General features: G+C 35.6%; 1 protein-coding gene across 1 annotated transcript in view; it reads right to left on the bottom strand.

Moving 5' to 3' along the window:
- The window catches only part of FMN2 (formin 2), a 441,094-nt gene that overhangs the window by 339,582 nt on the left and 75,632 nt on the right, over nucleotides 1–25,880 (bottom strand). The window contains exons 3-4 of the mRNA XM_072647566.1: nucleotides 18,339–18,486; nucleotides 8,245–8,300 (exon numbers count right to left, since the gene is read on the bottom strand). Of these exons, the coding sequence (XP_072503667.1) occupies nucleotides 8,245–8,300; nucleotides 18,339–18,486 (204 nt within the window). The remainder of the gene's footprint in view (nucleotides 1–8,244; nucleotides 8,301–18,338; nucleotides 18,487–25,880) is intronic.

The raw sequence follows: 25,880 nt of genomic DNA, 5'->3' as shown, positions 1-25,880 counted from the left end.
AAAAAGTATTGTGAAATTAATCAGAAATCAAAGTTTAACCCCAATTTAATTTTCTATCTGGTTTTCTTCAAAATAGAAATAACTTCATGAATCCTTAGAGAAATGCACTCAAGACATAGCTATTACCCTTTCTTGCCACATAAGTTCCATCTTTCTTTGCTTTAGGCAACAGACTCACTGGCAGCAGTGTTGAGAGAGGCTTCCCAGCTGAGGAAATGCTTTATGAATCATGTGTTTTTCTAGGCATACTGAACTCTCAGAATTATTAACTACAAGAAGATAGTAAAAGTCAAAACTCATTCAATAAATTCCAGGACTTTCAGATTGAGAGAACAGGTGCTTGAAAATTCACAGCTGAAGAAAAACTTACAGGACACTTTCCAATCCTGCTTCAGGGCTAATACAAAGTAGACTAGGCATTCTGTCATTAGGGCTGAAGCTTTTACCCAGTAACCGGAGTGGACCTTTTATTTCTGTCATTCATTCTCAGTAAGGCTTGGACCATATAACTTCTGTGTTCCTTTCCAACCCTAAGAGTAATAATCACTGTGACAGTAAATGCTTTAAAACTCCAAACCTAGAATGCAAGTTTTACAAAGGAAATTGAGATACTTAACTGCCATCTAGTGACAAAAAAAGAGGAAGGCATTATACCTCATAAAGGGGAAAGGGAGTTTGCTTTGCTTGGCTTGAAAGTTTTATTTGCAATGAAGTTTGAGAGTGGTAAGGCTTTAGAAGCAAGCATATATAAAGATGGGGGGGGGGGGGTAAGTTTCTTGATAAGTTATAGGATATTTACATGCTTTTGAAAAGATTCTTGGGATTCCTTGTCCTATCAAATGATGCAGCTAATGAACAGAAATCATAGAAAATCAATCTTTGAAAAAAAAAATTCTACAGATACAACTTTTGGTCTAAAAGGACAATGATGGCTAAATGGTGAACTTTATTGTGAAACTATGCTCCCTGAGTGCTGCTGTAAGACCAGATGCCCTCAACTTGGACTCTTCTAAGATGCTGGTTTATCCTAAAAAAAAAATTTTGCCCAGAAAATGTGCTTATATTTATATATTAAGTGAAGTTTTCTTTTTTTTTTTTTTTCCAAAGAGTTCATTTATTTTCTGGGCAAGAGATTTTACTGTTGAATGTGCAATCAGAAATACTTGTAACATAACCAATTTTCAATCACTGAATCATTCTGTTTTGCATGACTTTTGACTATTTTTGTTGACAACCCTTGGTTGTTTATTAGTGCCAATGGCAAGAAAGATAAAAAGTGAAATTAAAATTAATCTGGTTCATACTTACTCGTCAAGCTGTAATCCATCCATAAGCATTTATTATCCATACCTACTATGTGCTGGCCTTTATTGATAAACTAAAGCAAAACAAGCCACACTATTAATATTCTTACATACTGATGAAGGTGAAAAACATAGGCAAATATAAGTAGAATCAAATAGATAATGGGGCAAGAAAGGAATATAAGAAGTTAGAGACACGTTGATAGGTTTCTTGTAGAAGATCTGAGTTTTGAAGGAAAACAGGAAATCAAAGAGATGGTGGTAAGAGGGAAATAATTCTAGTCATTTAAAATTTCTTCAGTATCTAAATTTTCTCCTGTCAGGTTTCTCCTCTCTATAGGTAATGTTTTCTTTTTTTCTCATTTGGGGCGATCCAATTTATTTTTTTCTTTTATAAACATCCATATTATGCACAATTTAAATCAATCTGTGATTTGATACTCACTTTGTATAGAGGATCATAGATTTAAAACTAGAGGCAACTTTACATGTCATCTAATGCCACTCATATTTTTTTTTTTTTTACAGATGAGAAATCTGGGACCAAGAGAGGTAAAGTAATTTGCCCGAGGTCATAAGGATAGACGTTGATGGTCAGAATTTGAAAGCCTATGACTCCAGATACAATGTTCACCAGATTGCCTCCCTTCTGCCAAGGTAAGATTAAGAAAATTTCATGTCCACGGTTTTTCTAAGTCCTCTACAAAACCGAGCTGTGGCATAGTTCGTCCTGTTATTTAACGATTTAGATTGTTATATAGGCATAGGCCATCTAACATCATTAATGGATATGAAAAACCACTGTTTGAAAATATTAGAGTGCATCTCTTAGGAACAATGTCATATATAATAAACGGAGAAGTTAACACTTTGGGGAATCAGGCACAAAGGGAGATAATTTCTGATCATCTAATTTATATCTTGGAAAATTGGCCAAAAGTGGGTTTTTTTAAGGAAGTTAGATAATTATGTACTCATGATATGCCTGCAAAATGACACTATTTTATTCAAGTATGTCCACACTGACTTAAGTCTAAGCTCAGATGGTGATAGCTATGTCCTCATTGGTCCACAAGGCGATACTAGGGAGGAGGAGGGAAACATATCCAGAGGAAGGGTTTTGTTGACATTATTTACTTTAAGTGATTCACTGTTGCTTGTTATGCTTCCAACTTGTCCCTTTATAGTTTCCTCCTAACTCTCCCATAGTCCTTTGCTGTTGATGAATATTTAGATAATAATTAGAAATTATACCCTTATCTTAACAATATCTCTACCTAGCCTTCCATGCTTTCCTTACCTCCAAACATTAAAAAGAGAATATTGCTTTAAATAAAAATTCTGAACTAAATTGTTTTTTCATTAGCAACATTTGTCGTAGTGTCTCGAATTTAATGATGGTTTCACTAAAGATTTTAAGATGAACTTATGATGCTAAATGTCTAGGAAACCAGAGACTTCAAACTGCTCAGGGATGTAGCTTTATTGTTCCTCCAGGTGGCACTCAGTCACATTTGTTTTTAAGATGACAGATGCTCTTTCCTTAGAATCATAAAACCATAAAATGCTACACCTTGGAGGAAACAGAGACATCCTCTAAGCCAAACACTTTATTTTATAAATTAAAAAAAAGAAAAACTGAGGTATGAAGATTATAAATCACTATTATTAAGGTTACAGACCTAATCAGTGGCAGAGAAAGGACAAGATAATAAGCTTCACAAACCAAAATCCTGTTCTACTTTTATTATATCATAGCAGCAGTTTTCCAAATATGGTCCAGGAACCCCACGACCCATTCAGCAGGTCCGCAGGATCAAGACTATTTTCACAAAAATACTAAGACATTTTAATTTCTAATGTGATAAATACTGGTAAAAATTATGGCTTTAAAAAAATGAAGCTCTTTTGGGAGTGCTCAGTTTTTAAGAGTATAAAGGGGTCATGTGACAAAAATCTTTGAGAACTATCCTGGGCCACGGGTTTGACAGAATACACTCCATCTTTTTGCTTGTGACTCCAAAAAACTGGCACATTCAACAAAGATCTATCACCTTAAAATCCAACCTGGCAATAATCCAATCTGGCTTTGTATCCAAGCATGTCTAATTATTTTGTATATAAATTCTACAGCATTTTTCTGTAGTAACCATATTTATTTTGATATGAGTCAAAACACTTCTTTTTAAATGGGGTAGAGATAAAGTCATTGAATTAAGGCACTTTCTTTGAAAATAAGGCAATAGAAATAACCACAACAATAATAAATCGTATTTAAATAGAGATTTAAGAGCTACAAAATGTTTCAGCACAACTCAGTGAGAAAGGAATTTGAAACTCTGTTACACTGATTTAATAAATTAAGAAACTGAGTACTCAAAAATGTTAAGTGACATATCCAGAGGCACTCAACTAGGAAGCATTAGAACCTGGACTCAAACCAGGATCTTCTTACTTAATATTCTTTTCATTACACCAGACTGACTTGTTTTTACAATTTACAAAGGGCTTTCTCCAAACCTATAAGTTATGTCTTCAAAGTATAATTATTCTTCTCATTTTTAAAATGAAAAAACTGAGACTCAGAGAAGAGATGATTTGCCCATGATAATACGATAGGGCCAGGATTCAAATTCAAGTATCCTAATTTCAAATCAAAAGTTCTTTCCGATGTATTACACAGCCTCATCAAGAGATGCAAAATCTGACTTCTATACCACATCTGCTTTAAAAACAACTGACTACATCAGAAATTGCTTTTCAATGAATTCCTTAGTACCTTAGTTATTTTAGAAATTCTCACAGAGGTAAAAGTATCAGTGATGTGAATATTCTACCATGTATATTTCTACGTAGACATCTACTATAGCTAGTTACAGTCAATCTTTGAGCTATCTGCTGTCTGTCCCAGTTTGAAAGATTATAAATCTCAGGAGGTTTTGTTTGTTTTCTTTTGTTTTTAATCAAAAGACTATCCTTGTTTTCACATCAAGGCAGATTTTTTTTTTTTAATTCACATTGTATAAGTGGAAAAAAACATCTTTTCCACTTAACATGATTCTTCTTGTTTTAGGGAATTGACAAGTACCCAGGCAGGTGGAACAGGTAAGAATGGCATACACTCATTGTGGTTCAATAAGATGTAGGGAAGAGACTGGAGTAACCACCAATGCCATGAATCCAACAAAGTAGGATATCTGACAAGGGATCCCATCATATCCCATTTTCACCAAAATTGAAAAATATCTAGAGCAGAATTTCCACCCCCATCTGTTTCTCTTCATTACCTCCCCCCATCTTGGTATCACCTTCGATTCCTCTTTATCACATCCTATAATGAAATCATGACAAAGTTCCATGAATTCTACTTCTCTGGTATCCAGCCCTTCTCTTGTCCATTTTTACTGCTATCACTATAGACCTCATCGTAATAGCCTTCTTAGTAGTCTTCCTCTCTCTAATTTCTGTTCAAGATTATCCACCCCCTTTCAGTATGTCTTTTACAATGGTGCTGTATTTATCTTCCTGATTCAGAGATGTGGCTACAAGATCATAGATTTAGAGGTGAAAGGGTCATTAGAGGCAATCTAATCCAACCCATTCATTCTACATAAGAGGAACGGAGGCCTAGAGGTTGACTTACTCGTCCAAGGCTTATCCAGGTAGCAATGGGGCCAGGTTTGTACCAGATCATCTTTGTATCAAGCTGCTGTATTTCTCTACTGATCAAAACTCTCCAATGTTTCCTCATTTACTATATTAAAACAAAAAAAAAAGCCCAGAACTCCTTGGCATGGCATTTAAGACCATAAACTGACACTAACTTATCCTTGTAGTCTTACCTTGCACTACTTTACTTCATATATGTCTGAATTTCAGGCTTTAATCATCCCTTAAGCTTGTATTCAAATGACATTTTTCCCATGAAGCCTATTCCTATTCATCCCAATATGAAATGATCTTTTTTTCCTCAGAACATGGAAGATATTTTGTGTCTCTGATTTGTATTTGTCACACATCTGACTCTTCATAACCACATTTGGCCTTTTGGTTTGTGTTTTGTTTTGTTTGTTTGGGAATGGTTTATCATTTCGTTTTCCAGTTCACTTTGCAGATAAGGAACTCAGGCAAACAGAGCTAAGTGATTTGTCCAGGGTCATGGAGCTAGCGACTATCTGAGGCCAGATTTGAACTCAGGAAGATGAGTTGTTCTGACTTCATACCAGGCACTCTGTCACTGTGCCACTTAGTTGCTCTTGTCACATACTGAGAGACAGAGATTGAAACCTTTATTTAAAATGTATGTGCCTCTCTCAGCACTTAGCCTAGTATTTTCACAGAAGTGATACTTAACACAGCTTTGCTAAATGAATTTTGAATGAAAATGTATGGGTACTATATACACTGAACACTTTCACTTTCTTTTATAATGAAAGACAATGGAGGAGGTGTGCCATCAATGAAAGATATTACTCTGGCAAGCAAGTTAACAGAAATACAAAGCAACAGGTCACAATTTGCTATAAATTTAAAAAATGTCCACAGCTTTAGTGAAGTGTTTCAACAAAGACAAAGTACAAATGTGAATGACAGCAAAACATAGGAACATTGTGTTGATTATTGCATAATATTTCCAAGAAAGTAAAAATGAATATTGAACCAATGAGAACAAGAGGCAGCCCTGAGATGACACTCCAAAATCAGGAAGTTGGAAGGCTTAGGGGATATTAAGTTTAATGCAATCTAAAAATCTGTTTGGAACTCTCTCTGTCCTGGAGCCAATTTTCTTTGTGAAGCAGACAAACTCAGGAATTTATCATGTCTAGTAAGGGAAATAGCCCTCCAAAGATTTATTAGATTTAAGTAAGCTTCTTTGTCCATGAAAGGGAATGGAAGAGAATCTTCCTTCTTGACGTGAGAGGGAAAAAAGGCTAAATGTTTCTTTTTTGAAATGACAAGACAAAGGACATTCTTGAGGTTCAGTGCTAAAAGAAATACTCAGATTACCTTCATTTTTAGGATTTAACCAGCACTAGAAGTTTGTTTTGAACACACAGGAATTTGAAGGAATTTTAAATGTTTAAAAAATAACAAAATTTAATCCTCACATTTTTCATCCTTGTCATAATTACAACAGTGATACATCATCTTCCACTAAGGTTCTATTCCAATGCTTTGCTGTGGAATGGGGGCAAGTCTGGCAAGTCCTATATCAAACTGGAAATTCTTGGAGCAATATTATTAACAAAAATAACTACAACATCGGGGAACTGGATCATCCTTAAAAGGTTTGCAAGGGCTATAATCTATACTAGTGGTTCCCAAAGTTTTTCTTCCACAAGCCTCTTTCAACAACATAAAAAATGTGCTTTGAATTCCCACAGAAATTCAATAATGTTGTTCAGTTGTTTTCTAGTTGTGTCCAAATCTTCATGACCCTTTTTGGGGTTTTCTTGGCAAAGATACTGGCATGGTTTGCAATTTCCTTTTCTAGTTCATTTTACAGATGAGGAGCTGAGACAAACAGGGTTAAGTGACTTGCACAGGGTAACATAGCTAGTAAGTATCTGAGGCTGGATTTGAACTTAGGAAGATGACTCTATCCACTGTACACTTAGCTGCCCATAATTTAATATACTAATCAATATACTCTTTATAAGTATTTATTGCTCAAGGCATCATTAAAGAAGAGAGGAATACAATCCATAGATCACTGGACCTTTGGAGGTCCAGTGATATGGACTGTATATCTACTGTGTGAGGGGAAGTTAAGAAAGCTCAAAACTGGAAGGATAAATGTAATAAGATAAACATTTTTAGTCATTGTAAGTCATGCAAAGCACTGAGGGATGGGAGCAGGGCAGTGATTTACATTGATAGAAAGGACAGTTCCTGCTGATAAAATAGCTAACCTACAACCTTCAAGTACAGATTCCACATAAAACCTGATAGACAAATGTATACAGTTAAACTTTGGTCTTCACTTTATATAAAACAAAACTTTTAATCATGACTTTTCTTCTAATTATCACTTCAAAAGCCCCTCACTTCATACCTCATTCTTTTCTAAAGAATGCAAATTTCTCACACCATAGAATATTCAGATACTTTTAAAACTTGGGATCAGTGAGCATAATGTAAAAGATTCAAAGAGGAAAACATCCAGCTATTCCTATGAGATTATAGATAGCTCATTAAGTTATGAAATCTAAAAAGCAATAAATATATTGTACAGAAATCCTGACTCATTTCATTTAGCTCACAAATCAAGTTAGGAACTCATGGGCAATGGTTTGTACACAAATCAAAGTAGGTTCTTCATTCTCCATTGTGTTCCCTCTATGATGCAGTGGATAGGGCACTAGATTTTATTGATCTATTTTGTTTTTATATCACCTATGTTCCTCTTAAATCCCTCCCTACTTGAGATCCACGTCCTCATGACAAAGTCTTCAGGACTACCTGAGTTCCAATGTAGTTTCAGACACTTATTAGATGTGTGAGCAAGTCACTTAACCACTGTCAGTTTCAGTTTCCGAAACTGTAAATTGGGGATAATAACACCTTCCTTGAGAGTTCTGAGAGTCAAATGAGATAATTTTTGTAAAGTTCATAGCATAGTAGCTGGCACAGAAGAGGCAATTCACAAATGCTTTTTTCCTTCCTTCCCTTTCCTTCTTTGTATACCCCTGATTGCTCATGCTTACTCATACGTTGCTGCAGAGGCTCTCATTTCCATCAGTTGGCATTGATTTAGCAAGCAGTTTTTCTTTACCACTGAAAATTTCCCCCTCTCTCCATCCTTGCTTCAAGTTTCAGTCTCTTACATGTTTATGAAAACTAACTTCTCTCTAGCCAATGATTTTTGAAGAGGAAGCATACACAGGCAAACAACTGTAGTTTACTCGCATTTGTTTTAAGTTCTGGAAAAAATCCTTACCTGTTGAACAGCATCTGAACACTTTTTCTGTGTTTCCAAACTGGGAGCTTGAAACTCTAGATTTGGAGGATAAAAAAAAAAAAGTAAGCATATCTTGAAAAAAGAAATCATTTTGCTTCCAATTTTTCATTCAGACAGGAAAATAATAAAAACTTATCTATGACATCATGACATGTGACATTGGTGATAACCATAACTTCTTTTTACTAAATTTCATTGATTTGTTTTGTTTTTATATCAACTATTTCCTTCTTAAATCGCTCTCTTGTTTGAGATCCCCATCCTTATGACAAAGGATCTTTAAAAACTGGAAGAAAAAAAAAATCAGCAAAACCAATCACTACAGCAAATTTTTATAAAAATTATATACCATATTTCAAAATAATGGACACAATTTCTGCAAAGGAGTTGAGGGAGTGTATGTCTTATTATCTTATTTTTGAGATCAAATTTGATCATTGTAATTCTGTAGCATTCAGATTCAATTGGTTCCTTATTGTTCTTGTATTTATATTTTTATAGTCATTTTCTTGCTTCCTTGTCTCTCCTTAATTCATTTTGCATCAATTTATATAAATCTTACCATGTTTCTCTGCATTGTTATGTCTAACAGCATAGCAATATTTCATTACATGTATTTACCACAACTGGTTTAGTCATTCCCTAATTAATTGACATCTACTTTATTTCTATTCTTTTAATGACACACAATACACAATCATAAACATATTGGTGTCTATGTAGCCTTCCTTTTAGTAATGAACTGGGTTGTGTGCCTAGCAATGAAATTTCTGGTTCAAAGGGCATGAGAATTTTAGTCACTTCATTTTCATAATTCTACATTGCTTACCAGAATAACTGTACTAATTCATAGCTCCATAAGTAAAGCATTCATGCACATTTTCATTACCCCTCCAATGTTAACTAACCAAATCTTTTGTCATCTTTGCCAATTTGCTAGATGTACAGTATAACCTCAGAGTTATTTTGATTTGTCTCTTATTAGAGATTTGAAGTATTGTGTGTACGTATGTGCATGTATATACACACATACGTATATAAACAGTTTACAATTCTTATGATTTGAGTGCACACACATATGTCTATGTATGTATATTTTTTAAGCAGTTTACAAGTCTTTTTGAGAACCAAATGCATTAAAAGTCTGTCCCAAGGTATTTTAGTCATGGAATTTGAATATATGGATTTTTTACAGTATATGAAAAAATAATCTTTGCTATTTAACATAGATGTCACAGTAACCAAAAGTTTAGTTATCCAAAACTATAAGAATCAGATAACCTTCCTTATATGTTAGACAAGGACATGCAAATCAACCCATACCATTTGTTTCCTAACAATAATATCAGCAAACAAACAAAAAAAACATACTTCATCACAGAACTAGGAAAACTGTCCTTATCTACAGTATATCTTAAAGAATATTCTCAAAATATTATCAAATTAAATGGTCCTGTACTATCACCAGTTAAAGTACATCACAAAGTAGGCTATAGGGTGATTAATTTTTCAGCCACAGCAACTCTTGAAGATTATCTGCCAAGATTGAGTGTTTATGACTTGCCTCAGGAGGTATCCAAATAGAATCAAAGGTCCTTGAAGTGTTGACTTGCATCATAAACAACCAGCCACTTTTTCCAGGTGAAAGTTCTATAAATTTGACTAAGGGAGTTAAGAGATTCTTAAATCCATTTGGTTCTTCAGGACTCATTCCCTTAGGCTTCATAGGAATCACAGAATGGTAGAGAAATCTGAGAGTCCAAGAGAAGGACTTACCCAGGGTTAAAAAACTAATTAGTTTCTTATAGGAAACAAAACTTAGATCTTTGATTTATTCTGTATATTTCTTGTTTCTAAATAGTTTTTTTAAATGTTATCTTCCTTATTACACTGAAAGCACTTTGACAGCAGGAATTGTCTTTTATTTTTCTTTATATGCCCAGTGCCCAGCAGGCGATTAATAAATGCTTATTGATCGATCTCTTGACTCGCCTCTTTAGTTGAAATTAAGGACAGGAAGTACCCTCAAGTCTCCTTATATAGGCTATTTGGCTTCTGAATTTACTACCAAACATATTTTTAATCATTCTAATTGAAAGCAATGAGATAGCTACGACACATTTTTTAATAAAGAATTTAATGGGATATCTCACAATATTCTTGGGGGTGGGGGCGGCTTTCATCTCTGGGAACTGATATTTGCCATAAGCAGAATGCAAGTATTTGAAGGCAAGGCAAGGACTATCTCACTTTTATACTTTTGTTCCAGTAGATGGTGCATGATTGACATTTACTAAATGTTTACTGATTAAGTGGTTGGTTAACTACAGAAGACAGAGAAAGAAGATGAGACATTTAATCAGAATACTTATAAATACTGCAATCTCTTCACTTCAACCTGGCACCTCCCAGTAAATATGTGCCTTTTAAAATTTAAACCTCCCTTGTTTCAATGGAAAACAGCCTAAAGTGGAAGCATAAATAATTTAACGTAGGCCACATCATAGTGGTCATAAGAAAAGAAACACATAATGCCATTAAGAACATTTTTGATGATCTTTCCTGGTGAACAGACACTGTTAATAAAAATTGGATTTTCTTTCATTTTATGATTGCTAAGCTCAGAAGTAGGGATTACCATTATTATTGAAACCTGATTTTTAATAAACTCCTTTAACATCAAAGCTAAATTATAGACGATATTTGATGGCAAATCTGGGTCCCAATAATACTTATTAGCTTTTTTAAATCAAATATACATAGAGTACATTCCAGATTTATTTTGATAGTGTTGGTAACTTTCCAGGAAAAGTAAAATTCTGAATTTTCATGGCAAGTAAGATTCTATGTCACAATTAGTGAACAACAGACTGAATTATAAAAATGTACAGATCAATATACTGATCTTTAACACTCACCATTAGTTTTCAAGAGCTTAAATGACCTATCTCATTATTTTCTCCCAACCACGATTCTCTGAAATCAGTTTTTATCCCTATCAAACCTTTTCATTCTAATATATACTTCATTAAAAAAACAAACAACACTGGGTATGTTTTTGTTATAAGCTGAGGACAAAATAAGATTCTTCCTCAGAACAAAGTGTTTTTGAGGAAGGAATAAGTAAGGATACTGACTTTAAAGTCACATTTTTGAGAAAGGGTAATGAGAGTGATGGAAGATGGTTGACTTAAAAAAAAGAAAGGGAGTGCAAAGGATGTGATTAAAAAGATTGAAAAGAAAGAGAAATTTTTATATGGTCACAGAATATAAATAAATAGTACTCAAGAGAATTTCAAACTAAAGCGACTATATGAAAGATTGTTTTAAATCATTACTAAGAAGAGGAACACAAATTCAAATAACTGTTTTCACTTCACACTCAAATTGGCAAAAAAAGAAAAAAGACAAAAAAATAGAAATAGTCCATTTTGGAGACTCTATGGAAAGACAGGAATATATCTCAGTGAAGAGGTGAATTGGATCAACCATTCTAGAGTGTAATTTGGAATTATGCAAAAAAGTGATTGAAATTTCCATTCTTTGTTACAGAGATACCTCTGCTAGGATTCTATCCCAATGTGGTTGAAGACAGAGAAATCCCATAGCATATCAAAATATTCTTAGCACCAGTTCTTATATATAAGAACTAGAAACAAACTATGTAAAGAAATTTTGATACATGTGTGTAATAGAATATTGCTGCAACATATGGAACGATGAATTTGAAGGATTCAGAGAAACAGAGGAAAACAGATTGATGTGGTGAAAAAAGCAGAACTGGAAAAATAATATATTCTATGACTACAACAATGTAAAGAAAAGAACAGGATTGCAAAGGCATTGGAGAGTTGGGACCCCCAAACACATACATAGCTTTTACCATTCCTGGTTAAAAACACACACCCCATGTTTAATTATCATCTGTCTTATTTTGGGAATAATGTTGTATTGTTCTGTTGTAAGCAGAACATCCTGGAAATCTGGAGTTTTTCCCTCCTTTCCATGCTTTGCCCAGATCTAGTTTGGTACTAATCATATATCCTGTTAATTTCTACTTGGTGTCCAGTATTCTGCCTTTCTCTGCAAAGCTCACTGTTGTCTAACTATCAGGACCAAGTTCAGTCCTGAAGAAGAATTAAGAGATGTCTCCCCTTTCATGACAAAGAGAGGGAGCTTTGGCAGTGGAAAAATCCATATGCAATCAGACAAGGCTGATACATGTTGGTTTGTCGTACTGAATTGCCTTTCCCTCCAACCTACATTTAAAAACAACTACAACTTTGTTAATTTTTTTTAATTTTTTTTAATTAATTTTTAACATTTATTTTCACACAATTTTGGGTTACAAATTTTCTCCCCTTTTATCCCCTCCCCCCCCAAACCCGAGCTTTCTAATTGCCCCTGTGACCTATCTGCTCTCTCCTCTATCCTCCCTCCCTGCTCTTGTCTCCGTCTTCTCTTTTGTCCTGTAGGACCAGATAGCTTTCTTGACCCCTTAACCTGTATTTCTTGTTACCCAGTGGTAAGAACATTACATTTGGTCCTAACACTTTGAGTTCCAACCTCCTTAGCTCCCTCCCTCTCCACCCCTTCCCCTTGAAAGACAGGCAATTCAATATAGGCCATATCTGTTTAGTTTTGCAAATGATTTCCATACTAGTTGTGTTGTACAGGACTGACTATATTTCCCTCCACCCTATCCTGTCCCCCATTACTTCTATTTTCTTATGGTCCTTTCCCTCCCCATGAGTGTCGACCTCGTATTGCATTCTCCTCCCCATGCCCTCCCCTCCATCCTCCCCCCCACCCTGCTTGTGCCCCTGTCCCCCACTCTCCTGTATTATGAGATAGGTTTTCCTATCAAAATGAGTGTGCATTATATTCTTTCCTTTAGTGGAATGTGATGAGAGTAGACCTCATGTTTTTCTCTTGCCTCCCCTCTTTATCCCACCACTAACAAGTCTTTTGCTTGCCTCTTTTATGAGAGATAATTTGCCCCATATAACTTCTCCCTTTCTCCTCCCAATATTTCTCTCTCACTGCTTGATTTCATTTTTTTTTAATATATGATCCCATCCTCTTCAATTCACTCTGTGTACTCTGTCTCTATGTATGTGTGCGTGTGTGCATGTGTGTGTGTGCATGTGCGTGCGTGTGTACTCCCACCCATTGCCCAGATACTGAAATGTTTCAAGAGTTATAAATATTGTCTTTCCATGTAGGAATGTAAACAGTTCAACTTTAGTAAGTCCCTTATGATTTCTCTTTGCTGTTCGCCTTTTCATGGTTCTATTCATTCTTGTGTTAGAAAGTCAAATTTTCTTTCCAGCTCTGGTCTTTTCATCAGGAAAATTTGAAAGTCTTCTATTTCATTGAAAGACCATTTTTTCTCCTGAAGTATTATACTCAGTTTTGCTGGGTAGGTGATTCTTGGCTTCAGTCCTAGTTCCTTTGACTTCTGGAATATCCTATTCCATTCCCTTCTATCCCTCAATGTAGAGGGTGCCAGATCTTGTGCTATCCTGATTGTATTTCCACAATACTTGAATTGTTTCTTTCTAGCTGCTTGCAATATTTTCTCTTTCACCTGGGAATTCTGGAGTTTGGTCCCTCTGTGGGTGGGGGGATCCACGTGGCCGCTGGAGATCCCGTCCCCGTAGCCCTCTCGGATCTCCTCCCCTCAGTATCCCGGCCACGGCAGGGCCGCACTCCGCTCCCGTCCCGGCGCCCAGTTCGCGGCGCGAAGGACCCCCCACGAGAGGTCCGCAGGTCTCTCCGGAGCAGAAATCTCCCTCGCTCCAATACTCCGTGGTCTCTGGGTGCAGAATTCGCCCTGGCTTGGTCCCCTCTAGCCGTTCTGTGGTTTGTGTGTTCGGAGCTATGTGTATGTGCGTCTTTCTACTTCGCCATCTTGGCTCCGCCCCCCTCTACAACTTTGTTACAGGGAAACTTTGACTTCTTATGAAATATAAATTATATATAAAAAAGGTTTCTGTAAAAACATGTTTAATCAAGCAATGAAAGTAAACTTAAGTAAATATTTAAAAAGAAAAAAGAAGGGAAAAGAAGACTGTCAACAGGAAATAAATTGAAAATAAGAATTTGTGAGAAAACAGGAGAAAATGAGAAGGGAAAGGCAACTGATAAGAAAAGAATGAAAGTAGAAGAGGAAGGAGAAAAGAAAGAGAAAAAAGAAAGGGAGAGATTAAGAGAAAGGAGAAATGATGAGAAAGGTTGAGGAAGGAAGAAAGAAAAGAGGGAAATAAAAGGGGAAAGAGAACACAAGGAATGAGGAGGGAGAGGAAAGGAGAGGAAAAAGAGGAAATAAGGACCAGACAAGGGGGAGAAAGAAAAGAAAGGAGTTAACAGAAGGGGAAAGAAGGTAAGTATAGGGTAGGTAGGAGGGAAGAAGACAGACAAGAAATTGCTGAAGAATAACCCCTGTGGAGGTCACTATTTTTGTAGTTTCTTCAGAATGACCTATAGGGCCAGAATTATTTCCCTAGGTACCTCTAGTTGGAATTTAGCTCAAGAAGAAGAAAAAGCTGGGAGATAGAAGAAAGGGAAGAAAAAATTGGGAACAATATAAACAAAGGTAAGTTGGAAACTAGAAAACAAAAAGTAAAGAAAAATAGATAGAACTAATTTTTTTTCTTTTAAAAAAAGTTCACTAGTTTTATCAGTACTAAGTATTTAAAGCCCTTCACAATCTGATTTTATCCTTTCTAGGCATAGTATACATTGCTCCCCTCCACATACTCTAGAGTCTAGTTGAACTGTTGTTCTTCACACAAGACAGTCCATGTCCCACATCTATATGTTAGGCACACATGCTCCCACCATGATTAGAATGCAATCCCACTTCACCTCTACCTTTAAAAATACTTAATTGCTTTCAAAACATAACTCAAGCGTTTTCTTCTACGTGAGGCTTTTCTTGATATGTCCCCCCAGTCAGTTGCTAGTGTCTCTCCCCTCCAAAAACCTCATATTTACTTATAACATATTTTGCATATACTTATGTGTGTATATATATATATATACATATATATATGAACTTTTTCCCAAGAGAATTTGAGCTCTTTGAGAGTGCTTCTTTCTTTTTTTGTCTGTGTATCCCCAGTCCCACTAGAGTGTCTTGTAATTAATGGAAGCAAAACAAATACTTGTTGAGTGATTGAAAATTCATTACCAAAAACCTGTGTAGATACCATGAGGAAGAGGTTTGGAATGTCTGAGGCACACCTGTGTAGATACAACCAATTGTATTCTAAGAACAGGAGACTCTTTATAGCTAACTTTTGTTTTTTCTGTTTGTAAGTCCTTGTAAGAGAGGACCCAAGCTTTGATTCCAACTCAGCTGCTTCAATTTTATAGGATTCATGGTAACTTCCACGTCAAAACTGTTCTCTTGGGAGAGTTGGAAAAGAGAGCTTAAACAGAAGAGAGTGACAGTGTATGGAGAAAGTGTGAGATAAGAGAAAGGCAGAATACTGGACACCAAGTAGAAATTAACAGGATATATGATTAGTACCAAACCAGATCTGGGCAAAGCATGGAAAGGAGAGAAAAGCAGTGCTCCAGGTTTTCCAGGATATTCTGCTTACAACAGAACAATATAACATTATTCCCAATATAAGACAGATGATCATTAAACATGAGGTGTGTATTTTTAACCAGGAATGGTAAAAAACTATGTATGTGTTTTGGGGTTCCAACTCTCCAATGACTTTACACACTTATAGCACTGCACAAATATTAAATGGTACTATCTTTCTGAATTTGGGGTATATAAACTAGGAAAAAATGTGTCCACTGTCAAAATAAAATATCCTCTACTCACCTTCAGTATCCTCTGCAAGGATGCATATTTTAAAGAAAGACAAGTTTGACATATTAAAATTATTTATATTGTAGCTTTGTGGATTGTATCAAATAATAAAAATGGGTAAATACTCTGGAAAGTATTATTATATAAATTCCAATAATGTTCTGCTAACTAAAAATATTTTCTTAATGAAAAAACTCAAGCCTAGATCTTCAATAAATCAAAATCAAGATTTACTAAGAATTCAAAAGGAATAGAGAATGAAATATACAAAACACTTTTCTTTATCACTTGTTAGAGTGCTCAATAAAAAAGAAATCTAAATGATTCTCCATTTAGAAAAATCAAACAAGATCAATAGAGCAGAGGAGATAGAAAAACAAAAAATAACTGATAGATATACTAATATCAAGATCACCATGTTGTATGAACAACTATGCTATTAGAGATTTCTGTATAAAAATAAACAGAATGGTCTTTTTCTGTACACAAACTATTTGTATCATCTGGATAGTAGTCACAAATGCTTTATGTTATACCGTAGATAAGAGAGGATATGTTATAGCTGATACTATGAAGTAAAATGATTTTTCCTTTCAAAGTTTTATATGCATTTTAATTTCAGATTATATTATCAGACTCTCTCATTCTGCTACAAGATCTTGACTCATTAGAAATACCTTTCTTGGATCAGATGCCTTAATTTATTTCCTCCAAGTGACCTCTTTTTCTATATATCATCTACTACATTCCTGAGAAGATGCCTCTCTCTAAGGAATCATTTATAATAGTATTACATTTCTAAGTATGTTGCAGACAGATTAATCTCAGAGCAGCTTCTCAAAGGAACAGAGGACAAAAGAAGGGGAGCATGAACATGGCTAGTGTCTTCCAAAGGACCCCATAGTGCTTGGAATCATGAAAGAAGGGGCTTCCTAAGCTAAGTGGCAAAGGTATTTCTGAGATAATGGGTAGGTCACTTTACAGACTTGGCTCAGGAGCTGGAAATGTAAGTTTTACCAAAGTTCAGTCTTTCAGAGAAGTCAGGGTTCTTTCTGGTGAACAGTATGGCAGCTGAACATAATACAATGCTAAAGTAAACTCTGGTTTAACTATTCTTTCTTTCTATAGTGGTAACCTGTTGATAACATCAAAGACTAAGAGAAGCTCCTCTGTGCCCCATCAGGAAATTCCAGGTTTTAAGCCAGATTTTGTTTTATGTAGCAATTTATCGCCCTGTAGATAAGTCATACTCTCAGTTCATTTGAGGATCACCATTCCCCCTTTTGGCTAAGGTCATAAAGAAAATGCCTTAAGCAAAAGAAAGGAGGAGGGGAAATAGCAGAAACTAATGAGATTCAAAAATACATATCACAAACATGGTTTAAAGAATCAATTGTGTCTATCCATTTTCTCATTATCTGGGATGGCAAAGATAAATTCACTTAGAATTTACATTGTCTGACATCACCCTCCTCTTATGATATGAAGCTGGTAACTAACACTTAGACAAAACTTTATTTTGCAAAATCTTTCCACATAGTATCTCTTTTGATTCTCCCAACAGTTCCATTTAACATTATAATGTCTTAATTGATGAAGAATCACTGAGGGAGGTTCAGAAGTGAAAAGACTTTCTAGGAAATGTCAAATTAGTATTTGTAATTTAGGTCTCTTTTGACTCCAAGTGCAGTGTTTTTATTTTGTTTTGTTTTAACTGCACCATACTGTCTCTAAGGGAAGATAGATCTCAGTCATAATAAATGCTTTTGAAGAAATATACTGTGGGCCAGAAAAAGAAAAAAGAAACAGAAGGGGATAAATTATGTATAATTTTGTTCAAAGAAAATGTAACCAGGGTATAGTACCTGCAATAGATAGCCAGGATAAAAAAGAAAACATATAGGTATTTTTTCCTCTTTCATTGATTTCTTGTAGTCTCCAGATAAGAAATTGGAAGAGGGGCATAATGAAGAGGAAAAAGAAATCGGTGGTAATGTTCCCACCAGCTTGGAAGTCTGAGGTCAGGTAAGATGGGAGTGGGAAGGAATCAGATTCAGAGTATCTGCTGAAAAGAGTGGGATGCTTTGCTCACTGCTCAAAGATGGATAAATACCAAGTAAAACTTCTAAATCTATCAATGTGGTTGCCATTTCTTAACAAATACTCCATTGCAAAGCTTGTTATAGCAAATATCCCCCCCAAAACCAGATCTACATAAGTAATGTCATCAATACCCTACCTGTGGCAGGCTCTTTGGGCCCATGCTCTTCTTCAAGGGGCTTGGCTGGAGGCCAGAGAGGGGGGATTCTCCTTGGAAACTGCTCTTCTGTGTAATCCAGAGAATGCGTGGGTTGACTGACTGCGGCCCAAGTATAAAGTTGGTCTTGCTGTATTAAATGTAAATATATATGTATTAATTCAAAGTGGATCAATCAAATAAAGAATCAACTAATATGTTGAGGCTGCTATGGAAATCATCCAGTAGAAAATTCTATGTAGAATATAGAATTATCAATCTAGAGTTGGAAAAGGTCATCAAGTCCAATCCTTGCATTTTACAAGGGAGGAAAGGGAAATCAGAGACCTTCAGTGACTTGACCAAGGTCGCATAGTCAGTAAGCATCGGAGACAGAATTTGAATATGTCCTATACTCCAGAACCAGTGTTCTCATAATTGTATCATGCTGCCTCCTGACAAGAAATCCTTATGTAATTAAGATTCAATTCTTCCTTCCTTTCTTTTTCTTTCTTCCTTCCTTCCTTCTTATGTTTTTCTTTCTTTCTTCCTTTCTTTCCCCTTAACTCTCTTACCTCTTTTCTTGGTATCAATGTCTAAAAACTCCCTCTGTGCAGTTGTTTTTCAGTCATGTTCAATCAATTCTCCATGACCCCATTTGGGGTTTTCTTGGCAAAGATACTGGAATGTTTTGCCATTTTCTTCTCCAGCTCATTTTGCAGATGAGAAAGATAAGGCAAAGGGTTAAGTGACTTGCCCAGAGTCACAGAGCCAGTAAGTGTCTGAGGTCAGATTTGAACTCATGATGTTGAGTCTTCCCGACTTCAGGCCAAACACTCTATTCATTCACCACCTAGTTGTCCTATTCTGTATAGTAAAGACATCTAAACATATAGGGAATTACAGTTCAAGCCATCTTTCTTCTTTTACCTTCTAGTTTATCTTGGTACACCCAGAAGATAGCTGCAAAAAATGTTACTGTTACGTCCCTTTAAAAATTGTTTACACATTTAAGAGAAAGCAAAGGATAAACTGTTCTTAGGGATTTTTTAGTTACTAACGGTTTCCCTGGCTGCAACAATCAAGAGCCTAGGAAAGAGGCATAACTTGTGATGAAGCTGAGAATTGCCTGTGAGAAAAAAGCCATGAGGCACTAAAGGAAGTGACAAAGACTAAAAGATCTGGAAAGACATATTTCAATAAAGAAAGGACTTCCATGCTTCAGACTAATAGGGCCTAGCCAGAAAGTGAAGAGGACAACTTATAATTAAACACAGTGGCCAGGAGGCACTTTGGATATTCCAAAATAAAAGCAATTTTAGGGCGACTTAGGAGGCTTGCTTATAATGTTTCCACAATAATAATATATTTAACCATTCAAACACCCTGCAGCAAGTCACACAGATGCTCTGTGTTCAGTTTATAACATTAACAGTTCATATGTTTCCACTTCCTTATTTTTGATAAATATTAGATGTGTATGTGGCAGAAGACGAGAAGGACTTCTATAAAGAACTTCCTCTCATCACCATAAGTGGGGATTGAAAAGCTCAGTGGTTTTATCCAAGGATTGGTGATGAATCAGAAAATAATAGAGTTGAGTGGGAAGAGATTTCAAAGACCTTTGAGTCTAAGCCTTTCATTTTATACATGAAGAAACTGAGAGCCAGGATAGATATCTCCATATCTCAGCAATTCTGAAAGTTTCAATAGGTTCTAAGAGTCTTCATGTAATCTAAGTTTAGTGTTTTTAGAAAACCACTCATAAAATGTTTTCAGAGTTTTCTTTATCCTTTCTGCCCAGAGAAAGGATCTGAATGCAGAGCCTCTAACCTCAGAGGTCACTGCTTTGCATTAAAGGGAAATGGCTGGATCAGCTTTTGCCCTGAGCTGATGAAAATATGGAGAATCCTACATTTACAAGTGGATAAGCCCTGCCTCAACTAAAACTGCTCTTTAACTTGACTAGTGGCAGAAACCATTATAATAAAGACAAAAAGTTTAGGTACTATAAATATTCACTACTACAAAGGATATACACAGATTGTTCCAAACTGAAGGCTAACCACATGAGATGGTTTGAATTTGGTCTTAGGGGAACCTGAAAAGTATATATGTTTCAATTCAATCCATCACTCTCAGAAAAAAAAAATGAACAATTATATCAATACAGAGGCATTCTAAATCAATGAACTAACACACATTTGTTAACCACTGACCATGTATCAGACCATTGTATACTTTGAACACAAATATAAAAGTGAAACAGTAGACCTTGCATTCTGTGGACTAAAGACAAAATAATGACAGTTGGCAGTATTTTAGGTTTCTGAACAATACTATCTTATAATGCATTATTCACTACAAATGAGGACAAATGAAATGGGACGTTAAATACTGATTATGGCAGCCAAATCAGGCTAACGGGAGATCTGCTGACCATGTGTCATCTTTCAATAATCCCTTTCAATAATTCCATATAGGGATAGGGACTGACCCATCATTGGTCTACAGGAGAGGGTCAGGGAACCTTCGACCTTGAGCCACATGTGGCCCTCTAGGTCCTCAAGTACAGCCCTTTTTGATTCAGTCAAGGGCCACATTTGAGGACCTACAAGGCCATATGTGACCTCGAGGCTGAAGATTCCCACCCCTGACTCTAAAGAACGGCTAGGTAAGGAATCTCCCTCTTCCAATGCAAGTCAGCATTTTCTGTGGAACTTCTAGCCTTGGAGAGCTACCTATCACACTGAAAGGTTAAGTGATTTATGCAGAGTGAAACATTGTCAGAGGTAAAACTTAAACTCAGGTCTTCATGGCAGCATGGTAGCACGATAGATACGCTACCAACCCTGGAGTCAGGAAGATCTGAGATCCAATCCAACCTTTGGACACTTGCTAGTTTGTGTGACCCTGAGCAAGTCACTTAACCTCTATCTGTCCTGATTTTCCCATGCAAAGAATGGGGAAAATAATAGCAGTATTTTTTTATGCAGTAATAGAGCACTGCGGCATTTGATTGTATTCACCCTTAAAATGACATGGTAGCACTTCCCTTACCATCTGCTCATATTATTGTTTCCATTAGTGAAAAAATTGGTTTAAATAATTAAACTCCACTGCCTCCCAGGGTTGTTGTGAACATGAAATATTTCAAAGCACTTTGCAAACCTTAGAAGTATCATATAAATGTGAGCTTTTATTTTCACCATCACTCTTGGGTCATCTTCTTTTAGCTGTTATTATATATATATTCAAAGTTAACTCTCTATCTATTAGACAATTCTATCTCTCCATGGCAAAATATTTTAAAATAAAGAGAGAAAAATAAAATCCCAATGGTACTTCTTTTTTCTAAAATAATTAAACTTCATTTTTTTCACTAATGAAAGAAATAATGTTAGTATCTTGTCATGGAAGTGCAACCATGACATTTTAAGGGCAAATACAATCAAATACCACAATGCTCTATTACTGCATAAAATAATAAGTCATAAAGCTTCAGTTTGCCAAAGAAATAGTATTCTACAGTAGAAAAAACACAAGAGTGGGAATCAAAGGAGCTAATTTTGAATTTTGGCCCTGGTGCTTGGCTTGCTGTGAACAGGTCACTTCTATTACCACTCAGGGTCAGGATCCTCACTTAGAAAATAAGTGATCACTAATGTCCTTCTTTATTCCAATTCCATGATCCTAGGATGACATTCTAAATAGTCAAACCTGGATCTTCTTGTTGAAAAGATAGAAAGGAAAGGAAAGTAGACTTATAAGAGCTGGTTAGGAGGAGGAAGAAGAGGAGGAGGAAGAGGGAGAAGGAGAAAGAGGAGAAGGAGGAGGAGAAGGAGAAAGAGGAGAAGAAGGAGGAGGAGGAGGAGAAAGAGAAGAAGGAGGAGAAGGAGAAAGAGGAGAAGGAGGAGGAGAAGAAGGAGGAAGAGAAGAAGAAAAGGAGAAGAAGGAGAAAGAGGAGAAGGAGAAGAAGAAAAGAAAGAGAAGAAGAAAAGAAGAAGAAGAAAAGAAGAAGAAAAGAAGAAGAAAAGAAGGAGGAGAAAAGAAGGAGGAGGAGAAGGAGGAACAGAAGAAGAAGAAAAGGAGAAGAAGGAGAAGAGGAGAAGTAGAAGGAGAAGAAGAAGAAGGAGACGAAGAAGAAGAAGACGAAGAAGAAGGAGATGAAGAAGAAGCTAAATCTGTTCAAAAGTATAAATTGTTAGTCATATGCATGACTCTTACAAGGCACAAATAAAAATTTTGGAAAATAGTGACACTATTTATTAAGGCATCTAGATTCAATCATTCTAATATTTCAATTCCAGAGTTTAAGTTAAAAGAATCAGAATAAGCGTAAAGACTTTGGGGCCTAGGACAAAGTTGTATATGCTAAAAGCTGAGATAAAAGAGGCCCATAGTGGTAACTGTTTAATACTCAACAAGGCATAGTAACCAAGGTGGTTGGATAGCACTCTTGCAAGCTACATCAAGTAAAGGACAAGAGAAAGAACTGATATAATAAAGCATCAGAACAACGGGGGTGCTGTTCCTATATATCTGCTATCTGACTTAAATTATTTCCTCCCTTCCCTCCAAGTTCACTTCATCTCTTACAAGCTACTCTTTCCTAATCTGCAAAATAGAGAGGACAACCTGCATAATCTACCTTACATTACCAATGGTAGGAATGAATTCTATAAATTCTCTAACCTACACCCAGACATATTAATTGACTTACAATCATATCAAGAAAAAGAATGCCTGCTCTTCTTAAATACCTTACAGGCCTTCCCCCAACACAGATGCCTTTATGTTCTTACCTGAGAACTTAAATGCTATTTTGGTTGTATTAAATGTGTAACTAAGCTTCTTTCTACATCATATAACCTATAGAGTAAAAGAGTCAAGTAGAAGAAAGAATAATTTACCAAATGAAGGGGAGATCACTTCATACTTAATTTACTTGACATTTTAAAAATAAATACTTTAATTATGACAAAGTCATAGAGGAAACTTTTTTAAAGCTCCCTGAAAAGGAAAAGGGATAAATGAGTGGAAAAATAATGTTTTCTATTCAATGTCTTTGACAAGTCAACATAATGTCTACAATTCAACCTAGGATTTGACATGATAGAGATATGAAGAGGAATATAGCATAAACAGGAATTTCACTTTTCTCATTGAGAAAAGCAATTTTTCAACTAGATCAGAATACACTGCTATGCTGCTTAAATTGGACAAGAAGGAAGCTAATTGCTCTCTTCTCCAAGATGAAGGCTAGAGCATAGCAGAACATAGATATAATAAAAACTATTCTGTCAGTGACTAGCATTTCAGCCCCATCACAGGCAGCATTACAGACCAAGCAAAAAAAGATGACTAAGAAAACATTAACTGAATGAAGTTAACTACTCCCTCCCCTCCCACTTCAGCAGCTGAGTTCAATTCTGCCTCAGAAACTTACTGTGTGACCCTAGGTAAGTCATTTAACCCCATCTGCCTCAGTTTTCTCATTTGTAAAATGAGCTGGAGAAGGAAATGGCAAACCACTCCATTATCTTTGCCAAGAAAACCTCCAAAATGGTCACAACTGATACATATAGTATTACAAATGAAAAACAAAATTAAACTGGTCTATGAAGTAATGCTATGTCAGGAAACTGGCCCCTAGTGACAGTGGAAGTCTTACCACAGTTTTTAGAGTTTTTCCAAACAGCTTTACTGTCATTTTAAAAGTACAAATTTTATATTTGGGTTGATTTCAGAAAAGTTTCTTTTTTCCAACTTGTCACTGTGACTTATTTAAAAAGGTAAACAAATATCGCATTATTTGCCAAAGAATATTAATATTAAATGAAATTAAATCAGTATTATTTTCCAGTTACTCTTGACCTGATAGTTTCTTTACTCCAAATCTTGTAAAATCTTGCACAAGTAGAAAAGATTAAATATTTTAAATTTCTAGAGTTCATATTTTAAATTCTTGGTACCTTTGAATTTTCACCTGATTGTCTTTGTTTTAAAACAAAAACAAAGAATGCTCATTATATACTATGGAATCTTGAACTTATTCAGCTTCAAAGAAACAGAACTGGAAGACAAGGGAAAACAAAAAAGAACTGAGTTCAGACACCCCTTATCTTAGCAGGCTACCAAACAAAAATCATGGGTCATTCCCATAGTTGCAATTCAATTTGCTATAGACGATTATGTAATCTAAAAAAAAAAAAAAAAGAGAGATACTAAATTTTTAGTTTCACTGGAAATGCATAAAGGCTATCTTCTTGATCAAAATATTTTGCTCGACTTTCATTAATAGTAGCTTTTGACCCATTCTTTCTGTATTGTAACAAGCCTCCACACCAACAGAAAGGTTTACATTCCTTCTTACCAATCTCAAAGCCAATCAGTATCTCTGTCCTTAGTGATTTAGCCTGTTTGATTTCTTCCCCTTGTAGATGTGTCATGAAAAAAACTAACTCCTTCTATGAAGCAGGTTTATGGTCTCTTACTAAACCTTCTCTAAAAACTGCTGTCAGAAGACTCCTACACTATTGTAGAGGCCAGTTTCCTGACACAGCATTACTTCACAGAGCAATTTAGACTCTTCCTCTGCAATTGCAGCAAGGAGTACATGGGTAAGGCTCTGCAGAGGCCTTTTGAAGTGTAATCAATAAATTTCAGTCTTTCAAATTATGACTACACCGGAAGTGGTTTGGACTTTAACCAAATGACTTTCATTTGGTCTTTTGAAACACTCTCTTCTGCTGACAACTCAGAGAAACTTTTCTCTCTCCCATTAGGCTTCTACGAAGCTTTTGTGGCATTTATAAAACTCCTCAATCATTACCCATTATACTTTGTGTGTATGTTGAAAGGAGGGAAGGATGGAGGGAAACTCCAGCTTATTCAAAACCAGGATTCAAATTTGGAACTATGCCCTTTACCCTTTAACCCAGAAATACCACTACTGGGTCTGAATACCAAAGAGATCAAAGAAAAATGAAAAGGATCCATTTGTATAAAAATAGTCATAGTAACTCTTTTGGCAGTGGCAAAGAAGTGGAAATTGAGATGTCCATCAATTGAGGAATGACTGAACAAGTTGCAATATATGATTGCGATGGAATACCATTGTGTTATTTAAAAGAATGATGAGCAGAATGGCTTCAGAAAAACCTGAGAAGTTTTCAATGAACTGATACAAAGTGAGGTGAGAAGAACCAGGAGAATATTGTACATAGGAATATGTAATGATGATCAACTGTGAAAGACTCAGCTATGATCAAGACAATGATCCAAGACAATCCCAAAGGACCCATGATAAAAAATGCTATCTACCTCCAGAGGGAGAACTGGTGAAACTGAGTAAACATTGAAACATAATTGGTTCTTTTAATTTTTAAGGTTTTTACATGTCTTTTCTTTTTGCAACAAGGCTAATATGGAACTATGTTTTGCATTATTTCATATCTGTAATTGATATCATATCATTTGCCTTCTCAACAGGTAGGGAAGAGACAGGAGGGAGGGAGAGAATTTGGAACTCAAAATTTTTTT

The sequence above is a fragment of the Notamacropus eugenii genome, chromosome 2 (genome assembly GCF_028372415.1).
Source record: "Notamacropus eugenii isolate mMacEug1 chromosome 2, mMacEug1.pri_v2, whole genome shotgun sequence".
Taxonomy (NCBI): domain Eukaryota; kingdom Metazoa; phylum Chordata; class Mammalia; order Diprotodontia; family Macropodidae; genus Notamacropus; species Notamacropus eugenii.
The sequence above is the reverse complement of the archived record's forward strand: the minus strand, read 5'-3'. Positions and strand labels throughout refer to the sequence as shown.